A 24,977-nucleotide genomic window follows, 5' to 3' on the forward strand; every position below is an offset into this window, starting at 1 on the left:
AAGACAGGATATCTGAGGACAGCCAGATGGGAAGATTATAAAATGAGATGTCCTTCACAAAATTCTGATTGGATATTTGAAAGCTATAACAGGGGAGAAATTTAAGTGCAGGGCATGTTAAGTATTCAGATAAATAGATGACTTATGGTGTTATGACTTAGACCTTGAGAGGCAAGGCTGAGGTAAGAAATTAAAGAAGAAACTGGAAGTAGAGAATAAATATAGTAACAATTATATCAAATGCCAGAAAACACAGTGTGAAATAATGGGCTACACTCCGCAATGCCATTCAAATATCAACAGTCACACTTAGCACTATTCAAAGACGACTGTACCTCCTCCGGTATTCCGCAAATATACCTGAGTGTCAGCTTGACACTTCTCTCGCCTTCCACCCAACTAAAAACCACATTTTACAGGAATAATGACAAATATGGCACTACATTACTTCCCTGCTGGCAAGCAGACAGATGTTGCCATGGCAACCGGTAGATTCACTGTAGGTTCCGAAGGTGACAGTCACTGGCTGCAGAGCATGAAGCCTGTAGAAAATAGTAATTTTGTAGGTCATTAGAAGAGTAAGCAATATTATGTACAAAAAAATTAAAATAAAGGGGCATTTTACATATAGTACACAGATTTTACACATAATCAATAGTGTAAGAAAAAATTGAAAGAACAAAACTTTTCTAGTCTTCCTATAAACCCCCTGTCTGTTAAGTGATTTTTAAATAATATGTACTGGGCGAGTTGGCCATGCGGTTAGGGCCACACAACTGTGAGCTTGCATCCGGGGAATAGTTAGTTTGAGTCCCACTATTGGCAGCCCTGAGGATGGTTTTGTGTGGTTTCCCATTTTCACACCAGGCAAATGCTGGGGCTGTACCTTAATTAAGACCACGGCCGCTTCCTTCCCACTCCTAGGCCTTTCGTATCCCATCATCACCATAAGACCTATCTGTGTTGGTGTGACGTAAAAATTTGTAAAAAAAAAAAAAGATATGCATATAGAAACCTGCTCCTGGGTGAGTAGACTCTAAATATGAAGTGTGATTGAGATATAATTTGATAGTGTAGGAGACAGTTGAAAAAACTCTTCTGGTCTTCTTATAAACCCCCAGTCTGTTCAGTGATTTTTAAATGATATGCATATCAAAACCTGCTTCTGGATGAGTAGACTCTAAATATGAAGTTTGGTCAAGATATAATTAATAACATAAGAGAAAATTGAAAAAGAATTCTTTTGGTCTTCCTATATACCCCCAGTCTGTTCGGTGATTTTTAAATGATATGCATATCAAAACCTGCTCCTGGATGAGAGACTCTAGAAATGAAGTTTCATTGAGATCTATTTAGCCATTTACCCTTGATGGTGGAACGAACAAACAAAAAAACAAACAAACAGACACATGAGCTAAACTCTACTGTATGACCTTAAGTTGACCTAAAACTGATAAATATATCAGAATATAGTGAAATAAAGGATATTACACACAGCGTACCTCCTACAACTTTATTTATAAGATTAAACGATGTTTGAGAAAATTTATGTCCTTAGATATTTTGGCTATTTTGACTTTTTAAAATCCTTAAATCTGTTCTAGCCTGGCTGGCATGTTCAGAAGTAATTGTTTTAATGATAAAGTGTGTTAAATGTATGAATGTATTATGTATTGTAACAGGAAATGCCCGTACTTTAGGCTTGAAGAGCACAAGATTTTACGCAGGACATGTACGGGTACATTAGTTCGAGTGGTAAATGGAGAGAGAGGTTTAATTTTAAACGAATTTCGTTAATTTTTCAAACTGTCTGATTTATTGAGGATATTCAAGTTTATATCGCCTCAGTATAGAATAATAATGGGGTGTGACCTTTCCCCGTCCTGTGGCTGGCGATGTCCCTCGTTGATCCGCTACTCCTCTCATCCCACCATGGAACCACGACTCCTCCAGCAATAGAAGCTCTAGAATGTCTAGAAATTCTGGAAGGTCTGGGAGATCTAGTAGTTCGGTACGTTGAGATCCTTCACTTGGAAGAATGGCGTGAACACTTGTACTTAAGCCCTTGGATGTGTTGATCTGAGGTGTATCTTCTGCACAGAGGAACATGAAATGATGAACTCGAGGACAAAATGTTTCTATAACACCTAAACAGTTCACTCGAAGGAATAGAATATTAGCTCTCACGCAGTAGAATGTTAATGAAATCGAACCCGCGACTTAAATTGGTCAGTTGAAAACAGAGAAGTAAACTTTTATGTGGTCGAATGTAAATGGAAACGAACACACAATCAAATTGTGTCACTTGAGAAATAAATACACTGACTGACAGAGCAAATGCAACACCAAGAAGGAGTGGTCAGAACTTTATGCCAATTGCAGGGTAGACTGACGTCACTGAGGTATGCTCATGATGTGAAATGCGCCGCTGTGCTGCGCACGTAGCGAACGATAAATGGGACACGGCGTTGGCGAATGGCCCACTTCGTACCGTGATTTCTCAGCCGACAGTCATTGTAGAACGTGTTGTCGTGTGCCACAGGACACGTGTATAGCTAAGAATGCCAGGCCGCCGTCAACGGAGGCATTTCCAGCAGACAGACGACTTTACGAGGGGTATGGTGATCGGGCTGAGAAGGGCAGGTTGGTCGCTTCGTCAAATCGCAGCCGATACCCATAGGGATGTGTCCACGGTGCAGCGCCTGTGGCGAAGATGGTTGGCGCAAGGACATGTGGCACGTGCGAGGGGTCCAGGCGCAGCCCAAGTGACGTCAGCACGCGAGGATCGGCGCATCCGCCGCCAAGCGGTGGCAGCCCTGCACGCCACGTCAACCACCATTCTTCAGCATGTGCAAGACACCCTGGCTGTTCCAATATCGACCAGAACAATTTCCCGTCGATTGGTTGAAGGAGGCCTGCACTCCCGGCGTGCGCTCAGAAGACTACCATTCACTCCACAGCATAGACGTGCACGCCTGGCATGGTGCCGGGCTAGAGCGACTTGGATGAGGGAATGGCGGAACGTCGTGTTCTCCGATGAGTCACACGTCTGTTCTGTCAGTGATAGTCACCGCTGATGAGTGTGGCGTCGGCGTGGAGAAAGGTCAAATCCGGCAGTAACTGTGGAGCGCCCTACCGCTAGACAATGCGGCATCATGGTTTGGGGCGCTATTGCGTATGATTCCACGTCACCTCTAGTGCGTATTCAAGGCACGTTAAATGCCCACCGCTACGTGCAGCATGTGCTGCGGCCGGTGGCACTCCCGTACCTTCAGGGGCTGCCCAATGCTCTGTTTCAGCAGGATAATGCCCGCCCACACACTGCTCGCATCTCCCAACAGGCTCTACGAGCTGTACAGATGCTTCCGTGGCCAGCGTACTCTCCGGATCTCTCACCAATCGAACACGTGTGGGATCTCATTGGACGCCGTTTGCAAACTCTGCCCCAGCCTCGTACGGACGACCAACTGTGGCAAATGGTTGACAGAGAATGGAGAACCATCCCTCAGGACACCATCCGCACTTTTATTGACTCTGTACCTCCACGTGTTTCTGCGTTCATCGCCGCCTGCGGTGGTCCTACATCCTACTGAGTCGATGCCGTGCGCATTGTGTAACCTGCATATCGGTTTGAAATAAACATCAATTATTCGTCCGTGCCGTCTCTGTTTTTTCCCCAACTTTCATCCCTTTCGAACCACTCCTTCTTGGTGTTGCATTTTGCTCTGTCAGTCAGTGTATATAGACTTTCATGCTGTCAAATGTCAGTGAAATTGAACTCACAAATAAATGTGCCACTTGGAAGAAATTAATGCAGTACACTTTCATGCAGCCAGATGTCAATGAAATCGACCTCATAAACAAATTTAAAGTACGTGACACTTGGCACAAAATAGTTCACTTAAGGTTTCGAAGAATCGAGTCCTACGACTTGGTGATTATTTACAAGTATTTACACTGTTTATTTAACACTGAAGGCAATCCCTTTAATTTGTCAGGAAAGAAACTAAATACTTTGCTCGTGAAGTTAGTCTCGTTCACACGCACTGTCATGAATAATAATGCTGGCAAATACTTTGATAATGGAAATAAATTCTGCTCACTAACAGTTCTAGATTTATTCACACGTAAAGTCTTTCCTAACATTCAGATTTCAAATGGACTGTTCTAAACCTGTTATCTGCAAACATGTTTCAATCATTTGAAAATATTCTTCACTTGAAAAAATGCAAGTCTGATGACACTGTTACAGAATCCAAGTTTATTACGGGAGAAATATTTCAATCACCTTAAAGTGTTTGACACATATGAAAATACAAGTCTTACTACACTGTTCTGAATTTGTTAACTGCAGAAATATTTTAATCACTTGAAGGCATTTATCACTGACGAAAACACAAGTTTTACTGCACTGTTCTAAGTTTATCAATTGCAAGAATATTTCTATCACCTGGAAGTATGAACACTTGGAAAATGCGAGTTCTTGTGCACTTGTCCCTAATTGTAAAAATAATCAATCACCTCGAAATGTTAATACCAAAGAAAATGTAAGTTCTACCGCACTGTTCTGAGTGGAAATAATTCAATCACTTTGCATTGTTCAACACTGAAGAAAATACAAGCACTACTATGTCACTACGGAGTCTTAAGTTAATTCACTGTAGAAGTAATTCAATCACTTCTCGTAATACATCGCTACACGGTCCTTCACTGGCCGACTGTCTGGTCTCGACCGTGGGACTTGACAATGTGCTATTGAAAATACGCTGCCTTTTTATAGCAGAATTGTGGTAATTGCCGCTATTTTATTTTGTTTAATATCTTCTTTAGTCCTTGGCGGATTTTAATAAAACTTAGTGGGATTGAAGATATTAAAGAGATGACTACAGTGGTGTAGTCATTATATTTTTATCATAATTCCAAAAGAAGTTATTCGTGATAGAATGTTTGGAATGTTCGATGGCTGGTGTAATCATAGCCTTGGCGAGTCAAGGCAGGTTCCTACATCACCCGCTCCACGTCACACACAGCATGCTCGCAGCTGCTAGCTGCTCAGTTGGCGTGCGGCGCATATTTTAAGTATAAAATACGCGGACTTCATTACTGGACCAGTGTTCCTGGTACATCATGATTAAATTGTAGTCAATACTGACCTAATTAGTTGACTGTTATGGTTAAAATGACTAATTTTGAACATGACAGCCAGGCTAGAATGTTAACAAATAGATTTAACAATACAAAAGTCAAAATAACCAAAATATATAAGGACTTGAATTTTCTTAAAAATTGTTTAATAAGCAAAATAACTCCATTTGAAGTCGGTTGAGAGAAGGGGCATTTTGCGAAACCATGGAAGGAAGATTCATATGAAAGTTAATCAGATATTGTTAAAAAGTGAATTTAAATTCCTATACATTAAAAAAAACCCGTCTAAACCAATGATTACATGACCTACATCTTCAGATCACTAAAGAATTTTCAGGTTTAATATGGGACTGCATAGAACTTAGAAGACTCAATGTACTTTATTCTGAAAAGGAAGCAAGATAGATTCGATAGGAAACTCAATTTCCTTAAATGTAAGAAACAGAATAACGAGAAATTAAGTAATAAGATAGTTCATAGAAAACCAAACAATAATGGAAATGACTTTTGTCCTCCTGTTAAGAATTTAACTGATACCAAATTCAACCTAGAGGAATGAGGGATATTAGAAGCAGGACCTAAACATAATTGGTTTAAAGTTTATAGCAATAGTAAGAAAGATATAGCAAAAATAATACCAGAAACAGAACAGGTTATTACAGTAAAAACCTCGTTATTTCGAAGTCGTTGGGACTCAAAAATCGGACTTCGAATTACGTGATTTCGAATTAAGCGCCAATTCGCAATTCAGAAGTACCAACCCTTGCCGCGTTACGAAATATTCTAAGCCCGTTACTGCATGCAGTTAACCTTGATTCACAGTTTATACCTTTCAAATGCCATGAAAAAAGAACTATTTCCAAAATGTATCCAAAAAGGTGCATTTACAGTATTCAAATAATGCACTTGCATATCTCACTGGCAAATATAACCTCACGCAACGAAAGAAAGAAGAAAAAGCACGATTCAAAGACGTGGAGAAATCTATGCTGGCTCCCATGTGCAAGTGCTTTATTCATTGGAGTACTATACTGTATGCATTTTAGATGCCTTGTATTTACACAGAAAGTACCCGATGCCCTTAAAATCAAACTTTCCTATGACTCTATCCTTGTACGATTTCCCGCCATGGCACTTTTCTCGTACTTCAGAAATGTAAACACTTGCCGCGTCGCAAAGTATTCTAAGACCCATTAATACATGCAATCACCTCGATTCACAGTTTAAACCTTTCCAGTGCCATAGAAAATCTATTTCCGAAATGTATCCAACAAGGTGCATTTACATTGTTCAAATAATGCACTTGGATAAATCACTGACGAACATAACCTCACGCAACGAAAGAAAAAAAAATCACACAATTCAAAGATGAGGATAAATAATGCTGGTTCCCCTGTGCAAATGCATTATTTTTTGGATATCTGTACTGTTTGCATTTTTAGATGCTTTGTACTGGGATGGAAAATGCCCGACGCCCTTAAAACGTAGCTTATCGAACTTTTCTATGACGAGGGGATAAAGTTTCTGGCTTCCATGTGCATTGCAATTGCAACGCACTACAATGACCCCATCCCCGACCCTTGTACGATCTTCGGCTGGCACTTTCTCCTTTAAAACCATAAGATCGTTTGGGCGCGCATTAAAATAAAGCAATGCAGTTTCATCGGCAATGACAGTATTGTTACAAGTAACTATTCTCATTTTGGTTCCGTATTGAAGTTGACGTATGTCTCAAGTATTATTACAATATTATAAGTCCACCTGTTCAATACAATACAATATGATCCACTATTTCATATGGTCAAATATTTTTTTTTAATACATAATACATAAAAGTCAAAGGAATATAAGAAAACAGAGAAAAAAGACTAATGTACCGAAGTCGGTATATCCCTAACGAACCAGTGCTAAAAATTAATCAAAAAAATTTTTTTTTGCACTGGTTCGTTAGGGATATACCGACTTCGGTACATTAGTCTTTTTTCTCTGTTTTCTTATATTCCTTTGACTTTTATGTATTATGTATTTTAAAAAAATATTTGACCATATGAAATAGTGGATCATATTGTATTGTATTGAACAGGTGGACTTATAATATTGTAATAATACTTGAGACAAATGACAGTATTGTTCGGTACCTACGATTGTATTATAGGAGCCACGCTTTTTCGTCAATTGTCGGCATCGCCAGTGTTCGCGCATTCTGTTTTCCCACACACTGCCTGTTGCGTGATATTACAGCGTTCCTGAAAAGGTTGAATACAAAAGAATTCCGATTTCATTCAACTTGGCAATCATGAAGCGCACTGTAGACCCACCGAAGTGAGTATAAGTGCGGAAAGCTACCCCTCCACGTTCCGGATCACGCGTTCTATTATGACGCGGATAAATTTTGAGTTGAAATTACTCTGTAACATACTATTGTTTTAAAATGTAAAGGCAGTTTCGAATTAAAAGTCTGAATTTCGGTAATGGGGCCGACATAGTACTTCGAATTACGAATTATCCGTATTTCGAATTAAACCATTTAAATAACATGCAAAACTGTATCTCATGTTTCCGGGAACGAGAGCTTCTTCGAATTACGTGGGATTTTGAATTAACCGATTTCGAATTATCGAGGTTCTACTGTATATCCAAGATAGAAGTAGATGAGCAGGAAGCAACAAGGCATGAAGTTTGTAAAATACTATCAAAGGTAATAGAGTACGAGGATAAAGAAGAGGTTAAAGTAAATAGGAAAATTAAAAAATTGAAAGGGAAAATTGAACTCAACAGTATAACAGTGACTAAGGCAGATTAGGGTAATATAATAGTTCTATTGATTAAACAAGAGTATATTGAAAAAATGGAGGATATTCTAAAAATTTGTAAGTTTGTATTAATTAAGAAAAATTCGACAAATGTAATACAAAAACTTTTAAAATGTTAAAAGAAATAGGATTTATTTTAAATTCCAAAGATACTAATACTTTGAGGGCTTTGCCTAAAGTACACAAGTGGGAAATGCCCATAAGACCGATTTTATACTGTAGGAATAGTCCGCCATGTGGGATGGCCAAGTTTATACAAATATTTTTAAAGCATTTTAAGTTTACATCTGAGACAGTAATTACCAATACAAGTGATTTCTGTAATAAAACTAAGGATATTGCAATTGAAGACAGTTACTCAATTCATAGTCTTGATATCAAAGGTATGTACTCTAACATACCCCACTACAAAACTATAAATATTATTAGGAAGAATTTATCAGAACATTACAGTCTAAGCAAGATAGAAATTGAAGAGTTCACTAAAATGGTAACATTTACATTAGAGAATAATTATTTTACTTTCTGTGACAAAATATGTAAACAAGAGAAAGGGTTGGCAATAGGTTCCTTGGCATTGGGTATTTTGGCAAACATTTATATGGATTATTTGGAATGAAATAAAATAATAGAAAAAAAAGAAGGGTTAATCACATGGCTGAGATGTGGATGACATGTTTGTTTTTGTAGATGAATGAAAATTAGATCCAGATAAACTATTAAAATTCGTGAATGAAGTAGACAAGGATATTTTCTATTCTATTCTATTAAATTTACAATGGAATCGGAAGATGGCAGGTCGTTAAACTATTTGAATGTTAAAAAAATAAGAACAAATAAGGAGTTGGAATATCAGATTTTCAGAAGGAAAACGTACACCAGCACTATTAATAGGAATGATTCAAACCATCTGGGGCAACATAAAAAGGTGACATTTTGCAGTTTTATTAGCAGGGCACTTAAGGTCACCCTAAAAAGAGTAAATTTTGTAATTTATGAAATTGCAGCTAAGAATTGATATTCAAGAATTATGTAGATAAGATAAAAACAAATTAATAAATAAACCCAAATTAGCTTTAAGTAACGAGCAGGAAGAGAAGAGGGGCGTGGCAGTGATTACATTCCACAATAGATATTCTTATGGACTAAAAAAGATTTTGAATAGACATGGTAGCATATTGCATATAAAACAGATATAATATTTTGTTTAATTTACATAAAATCAACAAATCCAATAAATTTCATAAATAAGGAGTGTATTGTATTAAATACCAAAAACGTACACCAGCACTATTATTAGGAATGATTCAAACCATCTGGGGCAACATAAAAATGCAACATTTTGCAGTTTTATTAGCAGGGCACTTAAGGTCACCGTAAAAAGATAAAATTTTGTAAAAGAAATTAGTACAATATTTATGAAATTGAAGCTAAGAATTGATATTCAAGAATTATGTAGATAAAATAAAAACAAATTAATAAATAAACCCAAATTAGCTTTAAGTAACGAGCAGGAAGAGAAGAGGGGCGTGGCAGTGATTACATTCCACAATGGATATTCTTATGGACTAAAAAAAGATTTTTAATAGACATGGTAGCATAATTGCATATAAAACAGATATAATAACATTTTGTTTAATTTACATAAAATCAACAAATCCAATAAATTTCATAAATAAGGAGTGTATTGTATTAAATACCAAAATTGCAAAAAAACAGTATGTAGGACAGTCTGGCAGGAACCTTGAGATTACATAGATATTGAGAGCACGTAAGTGCAGTTAAGCATAGAAGATTCTCAGCAGGAGGTGAGCATATGAAGGTATACGATCATAAATTTGTGGAAATAAAGAAGAACGTGAAAATATTACACACGGTAAAGAAAGGAAAATTATAGATGTTTGGGTAAAAATATGAATTTATTTAGACCAAAACATAATAGCGAACATAATTTGAATGACCAAATGCATTGTCTAAATTAGCTTATAATTATATAAGGAAGAAGAGAAGAAAGAGGCAGCGAATGAAGTAGATCAAGTCATTGACCCGTCCCTCCCCTCCGGTCAGTGTATATCCAGCCTCCTTCCTCTCATGAATTCCACGATTTCCATCCTTTTCCCAGTCATTGTTCTGACATATGGTGAACCAAAAAGGAATCTCCTCACTCTAAACAGACCCACTATCTCCCGAATACTGGATACTGGCCGCACTTCAGCGACTGCAGCTATCGAGCTTGGTATCTATTTCTTTGTTGAGCTATCTTCTTTAGCCATATCTGCTCCTGATACTATAACCCTTGCCCATTATTCACATTAGTCAGACAAGCCTCCTGTGCCTTGCTTAAAGGGAACGCCCTACACTCTGTATTACTTTGTTGAATAATTCGCATAATGTTTTCTACTGGAGTGTAAGTTTTACAGCTGCATGCTCTTGCTGCCACCAACCCTCTGTGGGAGAAGCTCAGCTGCCCACTCGAGGTCAGACTTTGCCCGCAAGCTGCCCAGTCAGTGTCAGACGCTTACAGTTATGTATTTCAACATTATTTCTTATGCTGGAGGTCTATCACCCCTGTAGGAGCTCCTCCGCCCCAAGCTGTTGGCTCCTTTAGGTTAGACAAGTTATTCTTCACCACCTGTCACTTTGCATAGAGTTGCTAGCAGTACGATCTACCCCATTATCGCAGCAGAATTTCTTTTGGCCAGACAAAAAGTGTACATTCAATATATTTGTGAAGTATTCTTTCAATCTTCTTTCAACTTTACCAGCCTCTGCCAGTACTGGTAGTTCACCATTCTCATCCTTGATTAATATTGTGATTGTGTTATTCCCAACAGATATCTCTGGTTTGACAGTGCCATACAGTTTCTTCTTTCCTGCAATCTAATATTCCTCTAATTCCTTCGTGAAGTTCATCAAGCTCTACCTTGACCCAATTTTGGCTGTTCCATGTAGCTTCCTCATGCCTTTTTTTTTGCTAATGGTTTAAAGTCGCACTAACACATCAAAGGTTTTTGACACAAGGATGGGAAAGGGTTAGGATTGGAAATGTAGAGGCAATGGCCTTCATTGAGGTACAGCTCGAGCATTTACCTGGTGTGAAAATGGAAAACCACAGAAAGCCATCTTCAGGGCTGTCGACGGCAGGATTCGAACTCACCGTCTTCTGAATGCAAGGTTTTCCATGGTTTCCCATTTTCCCATTTTCAGGCAAATGCCAGGGATATAATTTAACTAAGGCTACAGCTGCTTCCTTCCCAATCCTCAATTTTTCCTATCCTTGCATCACCAAAAATCTTCATTGTATTAGTTCAATGTTAAAACCACTAGCAAAAAGAAAAGTTATGTATCCTAGCGAACCATTGGAGTTAATTTTACAAAGACAATGCACATGGATTTTTAATAGGAAATTTCTTCCTTTATGTATGCTCCCTTTTGATTAGGTTTAACAATACCCATTATTGCGGTTTTATCGAAAAAAGCATGTGCCAAAAAAACAAAAAAAGCATTTCTTTTCCTGGAAAACTATGTGAATTAAAAAGAAAATTACAATTGGCTTTACATCGCACTGACACGGATAGGTCTTATGATATTAAATAACGCTTAAATGTTTTATTATTCATCCACCTATTCAATACAATATAATCTTAAAAATTAGGTCATTGTCCTTATCAAAATTGATAACATGAAATTAATATATTAGATGGTACATGTTTTTTTTTTTTTCAAAATGGCGCCCGGTAATGACGACGTAGTGTTTTATTCTCCGAGTAAATTAACCGTAAAATGTGACGAAAAGTGCGGAAAATGTCGAAAATTAGTGAAAAATGGAATGTTGTGTGATTCATGTGATCGATGGTGGCATTATAAGTGCGGAAATTGCCCTAGAGACGTAAAAACTAATGAAAATGTTGACTGGATTTGTGAGCAGTGTGTTCGGAATGTTGTTGTTGGGGACGGCGTTGACGAAGCACCGAAAACAGTCGATGAGGAATATAAAAGTGCATTAGAAATTATAAACATTCTAAAAAAGGACAATGAGACTCTTAAAGTTGAAAATCAAGATTTAAAAGAAAGACTGCGATCGCTAGAATTTGGGACTGACCATTCTTCGAGTGATATACCGGTACAAGTAACAAACTCGAGCACGTGGTGTCAAGTAGTTCGTGGATGGCCGGCTAAGAAGAAATCTACAACTGAATTTCCGGAAATAAACATTAGAAATAGGTTTTCTGCCCTAAATAATTTAATCCTGGAAGAAAGTGATCGCGCGCGTGAAACCAAATCATCGCGATCCGCTGCCGTTGCCGTGCCGAGTTTAGAATTTAGGCCTAGAATTCAGATTCAAGACCCAGTTAGGCCTAAATCAGCGAAGGTAGCTGTGTTTGGTGATAGCCAAGGAAGGGGAATTGCGGGAGTGATTAACGACGAGAATATAGCAGCAACCGGAGAAATATATCCAGGAGCTTCTATCAGCAGTGTTGTGGAAAACGTAGAAGCAGCAACTAGGAACTTCGGGAGCGGCGATGCAGTGCTTATCATCGGTGGGACGAACGACGTAGCTCGCGACGACGCCAAGAATGTAAGATCACAACTTAAACATACACTAGGGAAGCTGACCCACACTAACGTTTTTGTAGTGAACGTGTCCCACAGGCATGATTTGAGTAGAGACTCGTGTGTGAACATTGAAGTGGACAAGGTCAATACAGACATTGTTAAAATTTGTAAACATTTTCGGAATACTCAGGTTATTGAATGCAGCAGTTTTGAGAGATACTGTTATACAAAACATCGCCTCCATCTAAACAATTCAGGTAAACGAAAGATAGCAAATATTGTTCTAGATTTTATTAATCTTAAGATATGTACTGTAAAACAGGCAACTCCCTTGAGTTATAATACTGACCAGGAAAACTAGTAGAAAGAGCCAGCTGTACTTCAAGCTGGCTCAGTCAACTAGAAAAAGAAACTCAGGATAGTAAGGAATTTCAAGTTACCCAATTGCAACAGTCAAGTTTTAGGGAGGAAGGGGGTCTGAGATTGCTCTTGGTAAACTGTCAAAGTGTAGTAAATAAGCAATTAAAATTCGGTACATTGATGGAATCTTATGAGACTGATGTGGTGATAGGAGTGGAATCGTGGTTGAAAGAAGGGGTGGGTAATAGAGAAGTATTTCCAGAAGGGTACACAGTCTATCGTAGAGACCGAGGAGCTAAAAAGGGAGGGGGGGGTGTTTATTCTGGTGAAGGAAACTTACTGTTCACATGAATGGTTTACCGATGAAAGGGATGAAATATTAGGGATAAAATTAGTTTGTGATAATATGAAGGAGGTGGGAATTATAGGAACATACAGGCCTGGAAGAGAGGAAAGAGACATGGAAATCTTTGAAAAAATAATAGATTATACTCATAAAAACAATAATAATGATATGGTAATAATTGGGGGAGATCTAAATTTGCCTGAAGTTGAATGGAAAGGAGCTGCAAGTGAAGCCCATGAACAGAAACTGGCAAATAAGTTAATTTGGGAGGGAGGATTTACACAAGTAGTACAAGAACCGACTCGTCTCAATAACTTACTAGATGTATTTTTGATTAAACCATGGGAAATTGTTGATAAAACTGAGGTAATTGAAGGAATAGGAGACCATAAGGCTGTAATAATGGATGTAGGACTCGTACCAAAAAGGCTTAATAAGAGGGTTACACAAGACAAGAAATTGTACAGAAATACTAAAGTTGATGAATTTGGGACTTACCTTAAATCACAATTCAGTTGTTGGATAAGTGAAGGGAGTAACGTGGATACACTTTGGGCTAAATTTAAAGGAATTATTTGGGAAGGAGAGAAGAGATTTGTACCTGTTAAGAAGGGTAAAATGACCTCAGACCCTGTTTATTATACAAGGGAAATAAGAAAATTAAAAAGAAAATGTAGAATAGTAAACAGGAAAATCAAAGAGGGTAGGGAGAGTAGAGAAACTAGAAAACAGCTAATGAGGGAACTGAATAGAGTGAAAAAGGAAGCAAAAGAGAATTATATGAATGGCATACTTCAAGAGGGTAATGACCACAAAAGGAAATGGAAAAAGCTGTATTCATATATCAGGAATCAAAAAGGAAAAGGAGTCCAAATTCCTACAATGGTAGGAGAAGGGGGTGAACACTATTTAACAGATACTGAGAAAGCAAACCTATTTAGTAGGGAATTTAGAGATTCAGTAGATGATTGTCAAGAGTTGGAAACCGAAACAGAAGATAGAGAGGGAGAGAGACAGAGGGAAACAAGAAGCTTCTCATTCACAAACGAAGATATTTTCAGAGAAATCCAACTGCTTCAGCAAGGAAAAGCTGCAGGAAGTGATCAAATTACTGGGGAGGTATTAAAGACAATGGGGTGGTACATAGTGCCTTATTTAAAATTTCTCTTTGACTATGTCATAAATAATAGTGTAATACCAAAGGAATGGAAGGAATCTATAATAATACCAATTTATAAAGGAAAGGGTGATAAAAGGAAACCAGAGAACTACAGACCAATCAGCCTGACCAGTATAGTTTGTAAAATTCTGGAGAGTTTAATATCGAAGTACATCAGAGGGATATGTGATGATAAAAATTGGTTCATGAGGAGCCAGTATGGATTTAGAAAGAAATTTTCTTGTGAGGCACAACTGGTGGGATTTCAGCAGGACATATCAGATCAGTTGGATTCAGGAGGTCAGTTAGATTGCATAGCCATAGATCTTTCCAAAGCCTTTGATAGAGTGGAACATGGAATATTATTAAAGAAATTGGAGGGAATAGGATTGGACGTAAGGGTTACAGGTTGGATAAAAGCATTTCTAAATTCAAGGATTCAGAAAGTCAAAGTAGGAAATAATGTATCGCAGGAAGAGAAAGTTTGGAAGGGAATTGCACAGGGTAGTATAATCGGTCCGTTACTTTTCTTAATATACGCAAATGATTTAGGGAACAATATAACATCAAAAATAAGATTGTATGCAGATGACATAATTGTTTATAGAGAAATAAACAACATTGAGGATTGTTCAGAATTACAAAGGGACCTTGAAAGTATCCAACAATGGGTTGAAGAAAATAATATGAAGGTTAATGGAGGCAAATCAACTGTTACAACTTTTACAAACAGGAGCTTTAAAACTGAATTTGAATATACTTTGGATGAGGTAGTTATCCCAAAAGATGGCAAGTGCAAATACTTAGGTGTGAGATTTGAAAGTAATTTGCACTGGAAGGGTCATATTGATGACACTGTTGGGAAAGCATACAGATCATTACATGTCATAATGAGGCTACTTAAAGGATGCAACAAAGAATTAAAAGAAAAAAGTTACTTGAGTATGGTTCGTCCATTATTGGAATATGCAAACAGTGTTTGGGATCCTCACCAAGAATACCTAATAAAAGAAATAGATAGTGTGCAGAGGAAAGCAGCAAGATTTGTAACAGAGGATTTCAGGAGAAAGAGTAGTGTATCAGAAATGTTAAAGGAACTTGGGTGGGAAACTTTAAGTAAGAGAAGGGAGAAAACTAGACTTACAGGATTATATAGAGCCTATACAGGAGAAGAAGCATGGGGAGATATCCGTGAGAGGCTTCAGTTGGAAAATAATTATATCGGCAGGACTGACCACAAATATAAAATTAGAAGGAATTTTAGCAGAAGCGATTGGGGTAAATTTTCATTCATTGGGAAGGGTGTGAAGGAGTGGAACAGTTTACCAGGGGTAGTGTTTGATCCTTTTCCAAAATCTGTACAGATATTCAAGAAGAGAATAAACAGCAACAGAGAAAATAAATGAAATGTTAGAGGGCATTCGACCGGTGCAGGTTATTGTAAATAAAAAAATGTGTGTGAATAAATTAATTCCATCCCCTGGTCTAAGGAGTTTGGACAGCCAAAGTAGGGGACTGCCTGTAGGGGTGAAGTACAGTGGGGACTTCGAGGGCCCTGGGACCGCTACGGTAGCTGTGAAGGCCCTTCAGGAACTCTGAAAAGTGGTGGCAAAAGGGGCTCTGGTTAAGACGCAGCAGGTCGTTATGCTACTTAGGATCCAGAACGGGTAAAAAAAAATAGTAAATAAATAAATGCAATGTAAATATTAATGTTATACCAGTTTTATAGTATCATTTGAAGCAATTCCACATACTGTATATCAGTTGACTATATTTGTAAGTAGTACAGGAGATATTATAATTAGAATTTTGTAAACAATATAAATTTATTAAGGATGAGCTGTGTGTTTAATAGAAAACATTGTTAGCGTAAATTGTATGATATTGTATTATAGGAAAAATTTTCTTCTCTTGTTAATTTAATATTAGTGCTTGACAATAATGTATTTTAGGGCCGGTTGCATAAAAATCGTTAACTGTAGTTCAGTTTGATCGAAGATCGGAAATGAACTTCGTTCTTTTCTCTGTGTGAGTTGTATAACACTAATCTGAGATCACTGAACCAAGTTCAGTTTTGATCTAAGGTCGTCGAAACAGAGTTGACAACATCGCTAAACAAGAGAGATAATTGCGATTGTATCGAATCGAGTTGTATCGAACATGCGATTTAGATAGAAACGATCGACAATTCTCGACGCCATTCGACATTCATTTGTCTGCGATACGTAAACAAAGCCGCAAAATGGAGAAGAAAGATGAGTAACAAGAAGACGCGTACTGCAAATTTTAAGAAAGAGGAAAAAGATATGTCCTTCTTACTTCACCCTCCTCAGCAGGCATCTTGATGAATTGAGGTTTTAGAGCTGCAATCTCTCTAGTGACTTTGTGTATAGTCCTACTTGCAGTTCCTTTATTTACACTGAATACATCTCCAATTACTATTTGGAAGCTTCCAGTTGCGTGTGTGAGAAGGATCATGAACATTGGATTCAGTGCATGATTTCGTTTAGTTTGTGTCCTTAATTGTAGATGTAATCTTTGTACTAGTTCTTCAAGTACACGTTTTCCTAATCGAAACCGTATTTTAAATTGTCGATCATTTAGTTCTAACAAGGGATTCCTTCTATGTTGAAACACGCGAGGAGCTCTTTGGAGTTCAAATTCTCCATTCTCGGATGAAACGTCAGAGTAATCTGAAATCTGAAAATGGCATAACCTATAGGCCCTAAGCATAAAACAGTGGAGAACAAACAACTTGTTAATAGTAGGATTATTGTTCAAATAATTACAATTAGCATTAGGCCTACTTATCATTTTATTTAATCAACAGTAGGCCTATTTATTATTTTTCTTCGTTATTATGTCATAGACACCTAAACAGATTTATTTCTCACAAAAATAATAATTATATTCCTTCTGCTGAACTTAGTTCAACCAGGTTAATCTGAGAAAATTCACCAGTCAGATTTGATCTTCCATCAAGAAGACATGATCCTGGATTAATGTTTATACAACCAAAATTCTAAGTTCAGATTGACTGGAGATCAGTTTCGGGTGGTTGAACTCAGATTAACTTTTATGCATCCGGCCCTTAGTGTACCATTTGCCACCGAGGTAGACACCTCATTTGCAAATAAAGAGATTTTGATTTTTTGATTTTGATCATTAGCCATATTTTTCACCTTAGGAATAGATCAGGTACCTGATTGGAAATAACTTATGAATGCTGTTAAAATTATGTTGTTTAAAATGTATTAGAGATTGTTAAACAGCTATTACAAAATGAAATGTAGTATGCTGTTACTTGACAATATTTGTGATAATATTGGAATCTTAAAACATGACAATTATTTGAGGATTATGACATATTAAAAGATATTACAATAAAGATAAAAATCAGAAAACACATTCCATTTAGTTGTCAGATGGCGTGTTGTTAAAAACTTATGGAAAGTTGAGCAATGGTAATGGTCATTGGGATCCTGCATTAATGAATTCAAGAGACGCTTTTATAAAATTAAAACAAACAACATTTGCCTTGGGAAGAGCAAAAGAAGAGAACATCCTTGTAAAAAATAGAACATTGACAAAGGAAAATTAGTTTTCAAAAGCTTTTTATTAGTAGACAACTAGAAAACTACACATCATAGTGAAAAAAGTGCTGGGAACAATTTTTTTTTTTAACATCTGTTCAAATGAATAGATATAGTTTTAAAATATACCAGTGTCCAAAAGTTAAGCATAATAACTAAACGAGGCCATACCGCCTGATAAGAATGTCAGACGGATTGCTGAACAAATGGAAGCTGACTCACACACCATATGTCACACAACTTGTCCAGAAAAACAGTGTCAGAAAGGCTCTGATAGCTAAGGTACATCTTTGACAACAACTATCAAAACTTGGCAATGTCTTCCACAACAAAATATGCTGTTAATGGGGTGTATGGTTACCCCTAACGGCCACAGATGCTTCGCAGCGATGTGGCATGCTCTCTTCTTTCTTCTTCTTTCCTGCAATCTAATATTCCTTCTTCCAAGAGCTCTTGTGGCAGTCAATCCCATTGCTCCGAAAGGGCGATGCAGAGGTCTTGGAGGGTCCTTGGTGGAGGCTGACGGGATGCAATTCACCTCCCCAGTGCTTCCCAGGCATGTTCTATAGGATTCAGATCCGCAGATCTCGCTGGCCAGTCCATGCGATAAATGTCTTCCCCAGCCAGAAATTCATCCACCAGAACAGCGCGGTGCGGTCGGGCCTTATCGCCCATTAAGAGGAAGTCTGGACCAACCGCCCCTCTGAAGAGTCGAACATGTGGTCTCAGTACCTCATCCCTGTATCTCCGAGCGTTAACAGTGTTCCTCGGACCACCCATGAAGATGTGCAGGTTCGTACGGCCATTCAACATGATGCCGCCCCACAGCATGACGCCACCACCTCCATACTGGTCCCGTTCCACGATGTTCCTGTGGTATCGTCTACCCAGTTCTCTCCAGATTAATGTGCGATGGGAATCGTTCTGCAAACTGAAGCGGGATTCATCTGTGAAGAGCACATGCCCCCACTCATTCATGGTTCAGTTTCAATGTTGATGGCTCCACAGGAAACGGGCCCGTCTCTGTGCTGGAGTGAGCGGGACCCACACCGCTGGACGTTGGGCAAATAACCCTGCTGTTCTGAGCCTCCAGTACACAGTTTGGTGGGAAACAGCAACCCTTGAGACAGCTGCAACCTCTGCCGACAATTGTCTTGTAGGTGCACTCCGATTTCGTCGGGCAGTTAAGGCCAGATATCGGTCCTGCTGTGGGCTGGATACCCTTGGTCGACCTGGTTCTGGCCTACGACTAACATCTCCTGAGTCTCGAAATTGTCTCCAAAGCCTGGAAACGAAACTTTATGGCACATTCAAGGATACGGCTACTTCGGTATGTGTGTGGCCTGCTTCCAGGCGGACGAGTATTCTATCCTGCAAAACAGGGTACAAATGGTGTCGTTGTGCCATTATGTTGTCATGTTCACCACTAGGCTACACTCCGCACATTACAACAGGGCAAACACGACTGAGGGAATATGGGGCGCAGGCATTGGCTGTGTTTACCTTGTGGTTACACTGCTAGTCAAAGCAGGAAACACTCCTTCCCTATACAGAGCAAACACATAAGGATGGTAGGGGCATATGTCGTGCGATTTGCAGTTTATTTCCTGTTGCCCTGCTTACTTGTAACTTACGCTTAACTTTTGAACACTAGTGTAGGTTAAAATAAGTAAATCCATTTCCCTTCCCATTCCACTGCCCCGTTCAACCATCCTCATTGATTTTAATTATTTCAACTTTTCAATTCACGTAGATTCTAAGCATAACAAGGTACTTATTAACATGTTTTTAAGAAGATAAATATACTTTGTAATTTCACCTAAGCGTTGTAATGTAGCTGAAGATGTTCAAAATGGAACGAAACATGTACTGTAAATGATTAATTAATTTGCTTAAAGCAAACATAAGTATCAGAAATGTAGGAATTTTACTGTTATTGATTCAATGTAAATAAGATTTGATACGGGAAATGAAGTTGATTTCTTGCAATCTAAGTGGAATGTTCCTAGCTGTCAGCGGATAGATGGCGTGGAATGACATTAGTAGACGAATAATTTTGAGTGATATCTTTAAACGTAGGAAAGATCGTAATATGAAGATAATGTTGGAATTCAAGAGTGCAAATTGGTGCAACTTCATCTAACTGGCCTGAATTTTACTCTCATTTCTTGCTGTCAAAGTCCAAGTCTCTGATGCATTCGTTAATATAGGGGTATAGTACATCTTGTACATTATCACTTTACATTTCATAGGAACTTCTCTGTTCCACACCAGGTTGCTTACATTCCGGTGGAACATATTTCCTGCTTGTACCCTTCTGCTGATCTCATATCCAATCTTGCATTTTGCATATTTCACTTTCCAAATATTTGAAGTATTCAACAACCTCAAGGTTTTGTCCCCTGAATCCTTCTCATTCTCCTCTTGTCATCATCACTGTGATGCTTTTCTCCACACTGATTTTCATACCTGTGTACAGGAAAATCTGTATTTATCAAAAATATACATTTTTTTTTTTTTTTTTTTGCTAGGGGCTTTACGTTGCACCGACACAGATAGGTCTTATGGCGACGATGGGACGGGAAAGGCCTAGGAGTTGGAAGGAGGCGGCCATGGCCTTAATTAAGGTACAGCCCCAACATTTGCCTGGTGTGAAAATGGGAAACCACGCAAAACCATTTTCAGGGCTGCCGACAGTGGGATTCGAACCTACTATCTCCCGGATGCAAGCTCACAGCAGCGTGCCTCTACGCGCACGGCCAACACGCCCGGTGCAAAAATATACTTACATAGATCAATAATTGCAAGGAGTGTATAAATTAGAGCTGTGTAAGGTAACAGGAGTGCAGGGAACAACATTAGAGCTAGTTGGAAGGCCAGTTCAGTGGTAATTGGCAAGTAAATGAGAGGTATGAACATAGTAGCTGTTGTGCTCAGAAGTTACAAGATCCTGTTCCTTGAGAATGAATTGACAAAATGTCTATTTTCATTCTTATCACTGGATAGGACCATTCACATCTAATTGAAATCAAAAAACAATAAAATTTATTCAGATGATTACTTTGGGCCAAGAGAGTAGTTTGTATATTGCCATCCTGTTTTTACAGTTTTCCATTTCATCTTCCCAATTTGTTTATTATGGAAGCACACAGATATGCTCCTTTTACTGACAGGGGCTTCTGTTGCTCTTGTTCTGGCGATTTTCTTATGATGATATGGTTATCATGCTAGGTTCACCAAGCTCGATAGCTGCAGTCGCTTAAGTGCGGCCTGTATCCAGTAATCGGGAGATAGTGGGTTCAAGCCCCACTGTCGGCAGCCCTGAAGATGGTTTTCCGTGGTTTCCCATTTTCACACCAGGCAAATGCCGGGGCTGTACCCTTAATTAAGGCCACGGCCCCTTCCTTCCACTTCCTAGGCCTTTCCTATCCCATCGTCGCCATAAGACATATCTGTGTCGGTGCGACGTAAAGCAAATAGCATTTCAATCACTCTATCAGTAATGTAATCATGCCAATTCTTTCAAAGTTGAATATTCTTATGACAAAAAAAATAAAATTGATTCTGATTAGAAACACTTTCCAAATTTTGACAGTATATTTTTCCACAAAATGCAACAATAATTTGCTTTGCTAAGTTGTTCTTTCTTTCTTTTCCATTGCAGTTTGAAGGGGAATAATGCTAATATTAGTGTTTCAGAAGCATTTTTATGTAAAATTTTCTATCTTAAAGGTTTGTGACTGAATTGAATTGCTTCAACCCTCTTGATCTTTTCTTTACAGGCCATTCTCGTACTGGAAGTCAAGACCTTAATTCACAGTACACCTTGAGTTCTTATGGAGAAACTGACTATAGACAGCAGGTTGTTGCAGTAGGAACACCTTTGCCAACTGCATCTCTACCAATAGGTATGTATGATGGACATTTTATTATATTTCATGAAGATTAAAGGAAAACCTCAATGCATTGTTTTTCTAGGGGGGGGGGGGGGGGAAATTACGATGGGTGCAGGATAACTATAAAATGTGGGTGACATTAAAAATAGAGGAAAAGCAAAAATAATAAAACACCAGTACTCTATTTGGGGATTTTTCGCCATGTAATAATAATAATATAACAACAACAATAGTAATGGCTTTTGGCCTCCGAAGCTGGGAGCAGATCTTTCGAGTTATCGTGTGATAGGCAATCCGTGCTTATGAAAATGCGGCCCTACCTAAGATGAATCCTAATGCGTAAGTCGGTGCGCACACACACACAGAGCCTCCGAACCATCGAAATTAACCATGGAAAGTTGAAATCCTCGACCCGAGTGAGACCCATTTTCACATTTAGCCATGGAGCCGAACATTCTCATACTATATATACATAACGGTATCAAAATATTGCAACCATGATATACGAGATAAAAAGCACAACTTTTATGCCATTTCGTTTCACTTTTCTTTACATCTCGTAATAAGTGAAAACATTTAAGGTCAGTTCTCTTATTGTAAATTAATGATATACGTGTATATTATGGCTGTAACCTGTAATTTACTAAAGATTCCGTAGACCCTTCGCGAGTGATAAGTTAAAGATCCCAAAAGAATGGTGAACACTGAAAAAAATGCTATCCATAGGTGCAATAAAATTTCAAAGACCGTAGTTGCATCCATGCTTTTGAAAATTGCTAGAAGGACAAAGAGCTACTACGGACGGTGGCTTAGACGATGTCACAGAGGTTATAAATTCAACATGGCTCGTCTTGGACGATGTCACAGTGGGCTATGCGAAGCTGCCAATTTATTTTCAATACCAAGTTAGTGAAAAGATTATTGATCTGGCTTGTTTAGGTCCAGCTTGTAACAAGGCAATTGGGCATGGGACAATAAAGTTGTCAACTGGCCTCTAGTATCCCACACACTCCACAAGGTATGACACGATTAATAATCCTGTGACTAATTAAAACGCAGCTGGCGCACACTGTAACTATTTTAAATTCCGTGATTTTCTCATTTTCAATGAAAGTGGCAGCCCTAGCCAGCCAATAGCAACACAGGAAATGGTGGCAAATTTGAGTTTTACAGTGCCTCCATTTTAATTCTTGTAAATAAAAATACTTCAAGGAGTCGGTTAGTGGGCCGAGGAGAAGCATTGGCGCCAGGAGGCTCATAGTGAGGTTGCGCTGAATAACATGCAAACAGCAGTCCAGCCTACAAGATCCTTGCTACTGGGCGAGTTGGCAGTGCGGTTTGGGGTGCGCGGCTGTGAACTTGCATCCGGGAGACAGTGGGTTCGAATCCCATTGTCGGCAGCCCTGAAGATGGTTTTCCGTGGTTTCCCGTTTTCACACCAGGCAAATGCTTACCTTAATTAAGGCCACAACCACTTCCTTCCAACTCCTAGGCCTTTACAATCCCATCGTCACCATAAGACCTGTCTGTGTCGGTGCGACGTAAAGCCACTAGCAAAAAAAAAAAAAAAAAAAAAGGAACGATGAATACAGGAAAATGACAGTTCCGGGAATGATGCATCTAGGTTCTATTGTATTTGTATTAATTTTTCAGGTTTGGAGTGAGGTTCCTGTCTCACTGGATACACTGCTTGAAAAAAAATTTGAAGCACTCAGAATGGGAAGAGGAATTGAAATGAAACTTAACTTGTTGAGAGGGTATGTGATGTTACTTCAGTGATTACGAATTTACAAAGAACTTGGCAGTATGAGCCCACTAATCATTATGACATTGCACCTTCTCTGGCCTGGATGCATGCATTGATTCGGTTGGGATGGATGTCGTTAAGTCGTTGTATCCTCTCCTTAGACAAGCTGGCCCACATCTGTTATAACTGGTCCTTGATATCGTGGATACTGTCACCAGGACGGAGTTGACATCCAAGCTGGCCCCACACATGTTCTGTTGGGGAGAGATCTGGGGATCTCACTTGCCACGGGAGTACCTCTACGTCATACAGACAGTTCATAGAGATGTGTGCCGTGTGTGGACGAGCATTGTTCTGTTGAAAACTGGCACCACAATACTGTTGGATGAGGAGTAACACATGAGGACACAGGATGTCGGTGATGTACCTTTGTGCCGGCAGAGTTCCCTCAGTCTGTGCCAGCCGTGACCTGAAGTCATACTCGATGGCTCCCCATGCAATGACACCAGGAGTAACAGTGCTGTGCCTCTCCAAAACATTGGAAGAATGGGACTTCTCCCCAGGTTGCTGCCATACTCGCATTACAGACTGTGAATCTCATGTTAGATCCGTATTGATGGTTGAACTTCTTACGAAATTGTACAAAATTATGTTGATATCCTCCTAGTCAATACTACAATATTTTACATCCAATTAAGACATAACTTTACATAGACATAGTTCTGTTTCGACCCAGCATGGGGTCATCCTCAGTAAGACGGGTATAATGAATTAAAAACATCAGACACACAAAATGAAATGTTAGTTAAAAAGTCTTTTCTTAGTTGTTATGTTCAGACATGGGCTGATATACGTAAGCTGTTATTGAAGGTGAACCGTCTGATTTCTAGTTTTACATGGCCCGCTTGTATCATCCGTGTTCTCTGACTACAGAGTCCAGCTCTCGACTCAGCCGAGTCGTACATCAGCCCATGCCTGAACATAACAATTAAGCCAACAGTTTACAGGTACTAGTTGAACTATACCAAGCGACAACAAAAACATTGAAACAAGAAGGCCTCCAGCTGAAGACTGTTTTAACAATCACCATCTCACATTTTAAAATTTTCATCATGTTTTTTAAGAAAAAACTTTTAAACTAACATTTCATTTTATGTGTCTGATGTTTTTTATTCATTATACATATCTTACTGAGGATGATCCCATGCCGGGTCAAAACATGTCTATATCTATGTAAAGTTACATCTTAATTAGATGTAAAATATTATAGTATTGACTAGGAGGATATCAACATAATTTTCTACAGTTTTGTAAGAAGAGACATACTCGCAGATGATGGTCATCCAAGGTAGTGCAGGAAT

General features: G+C 38.6%; 1 protein-coding gene across 2 annotated transcripts in view; it reads left to right on the plus strand.

The window, feature by feature from the left end:
- Positions 1 to 24,977, plus strand: part of mon2 (Mon2 homolog, regulator of endosome-to-Golgi trafficking) — a 583,018-nt gene that overhangs the window by 164,643 nt on the left and 393,398 nt on the right. For both annotated transcript variants that reach the window (XM_067140860.2, XM_067140862.2), the window contains one exon: positions 21,756 to 21,881. In XM_067140860.2, the coding sequence (XP_066996961.1) occupies positions 21,756 to 21,881 (126 nt within the window). The remainder of the gene's footprint in view (positions 1 to 21,755; positions 21,882 to 24,977) is intronic.

The sequence above is a fragment of the Anabrus simplex genome, chromosome 2 (genome assembly GCF_040414725.1).
Source record: "Anabrus simplex isolate iqAnaSimp1 chromosome 2, ASM4041472v1, whole genome shotgun sequence".
Lineage (NCBI taxonomy): Eukaryota > Metazoa > Arthropoda > Insecta > Orthoptera > Tettigoniidae > Anabrus > Anabrus simplex.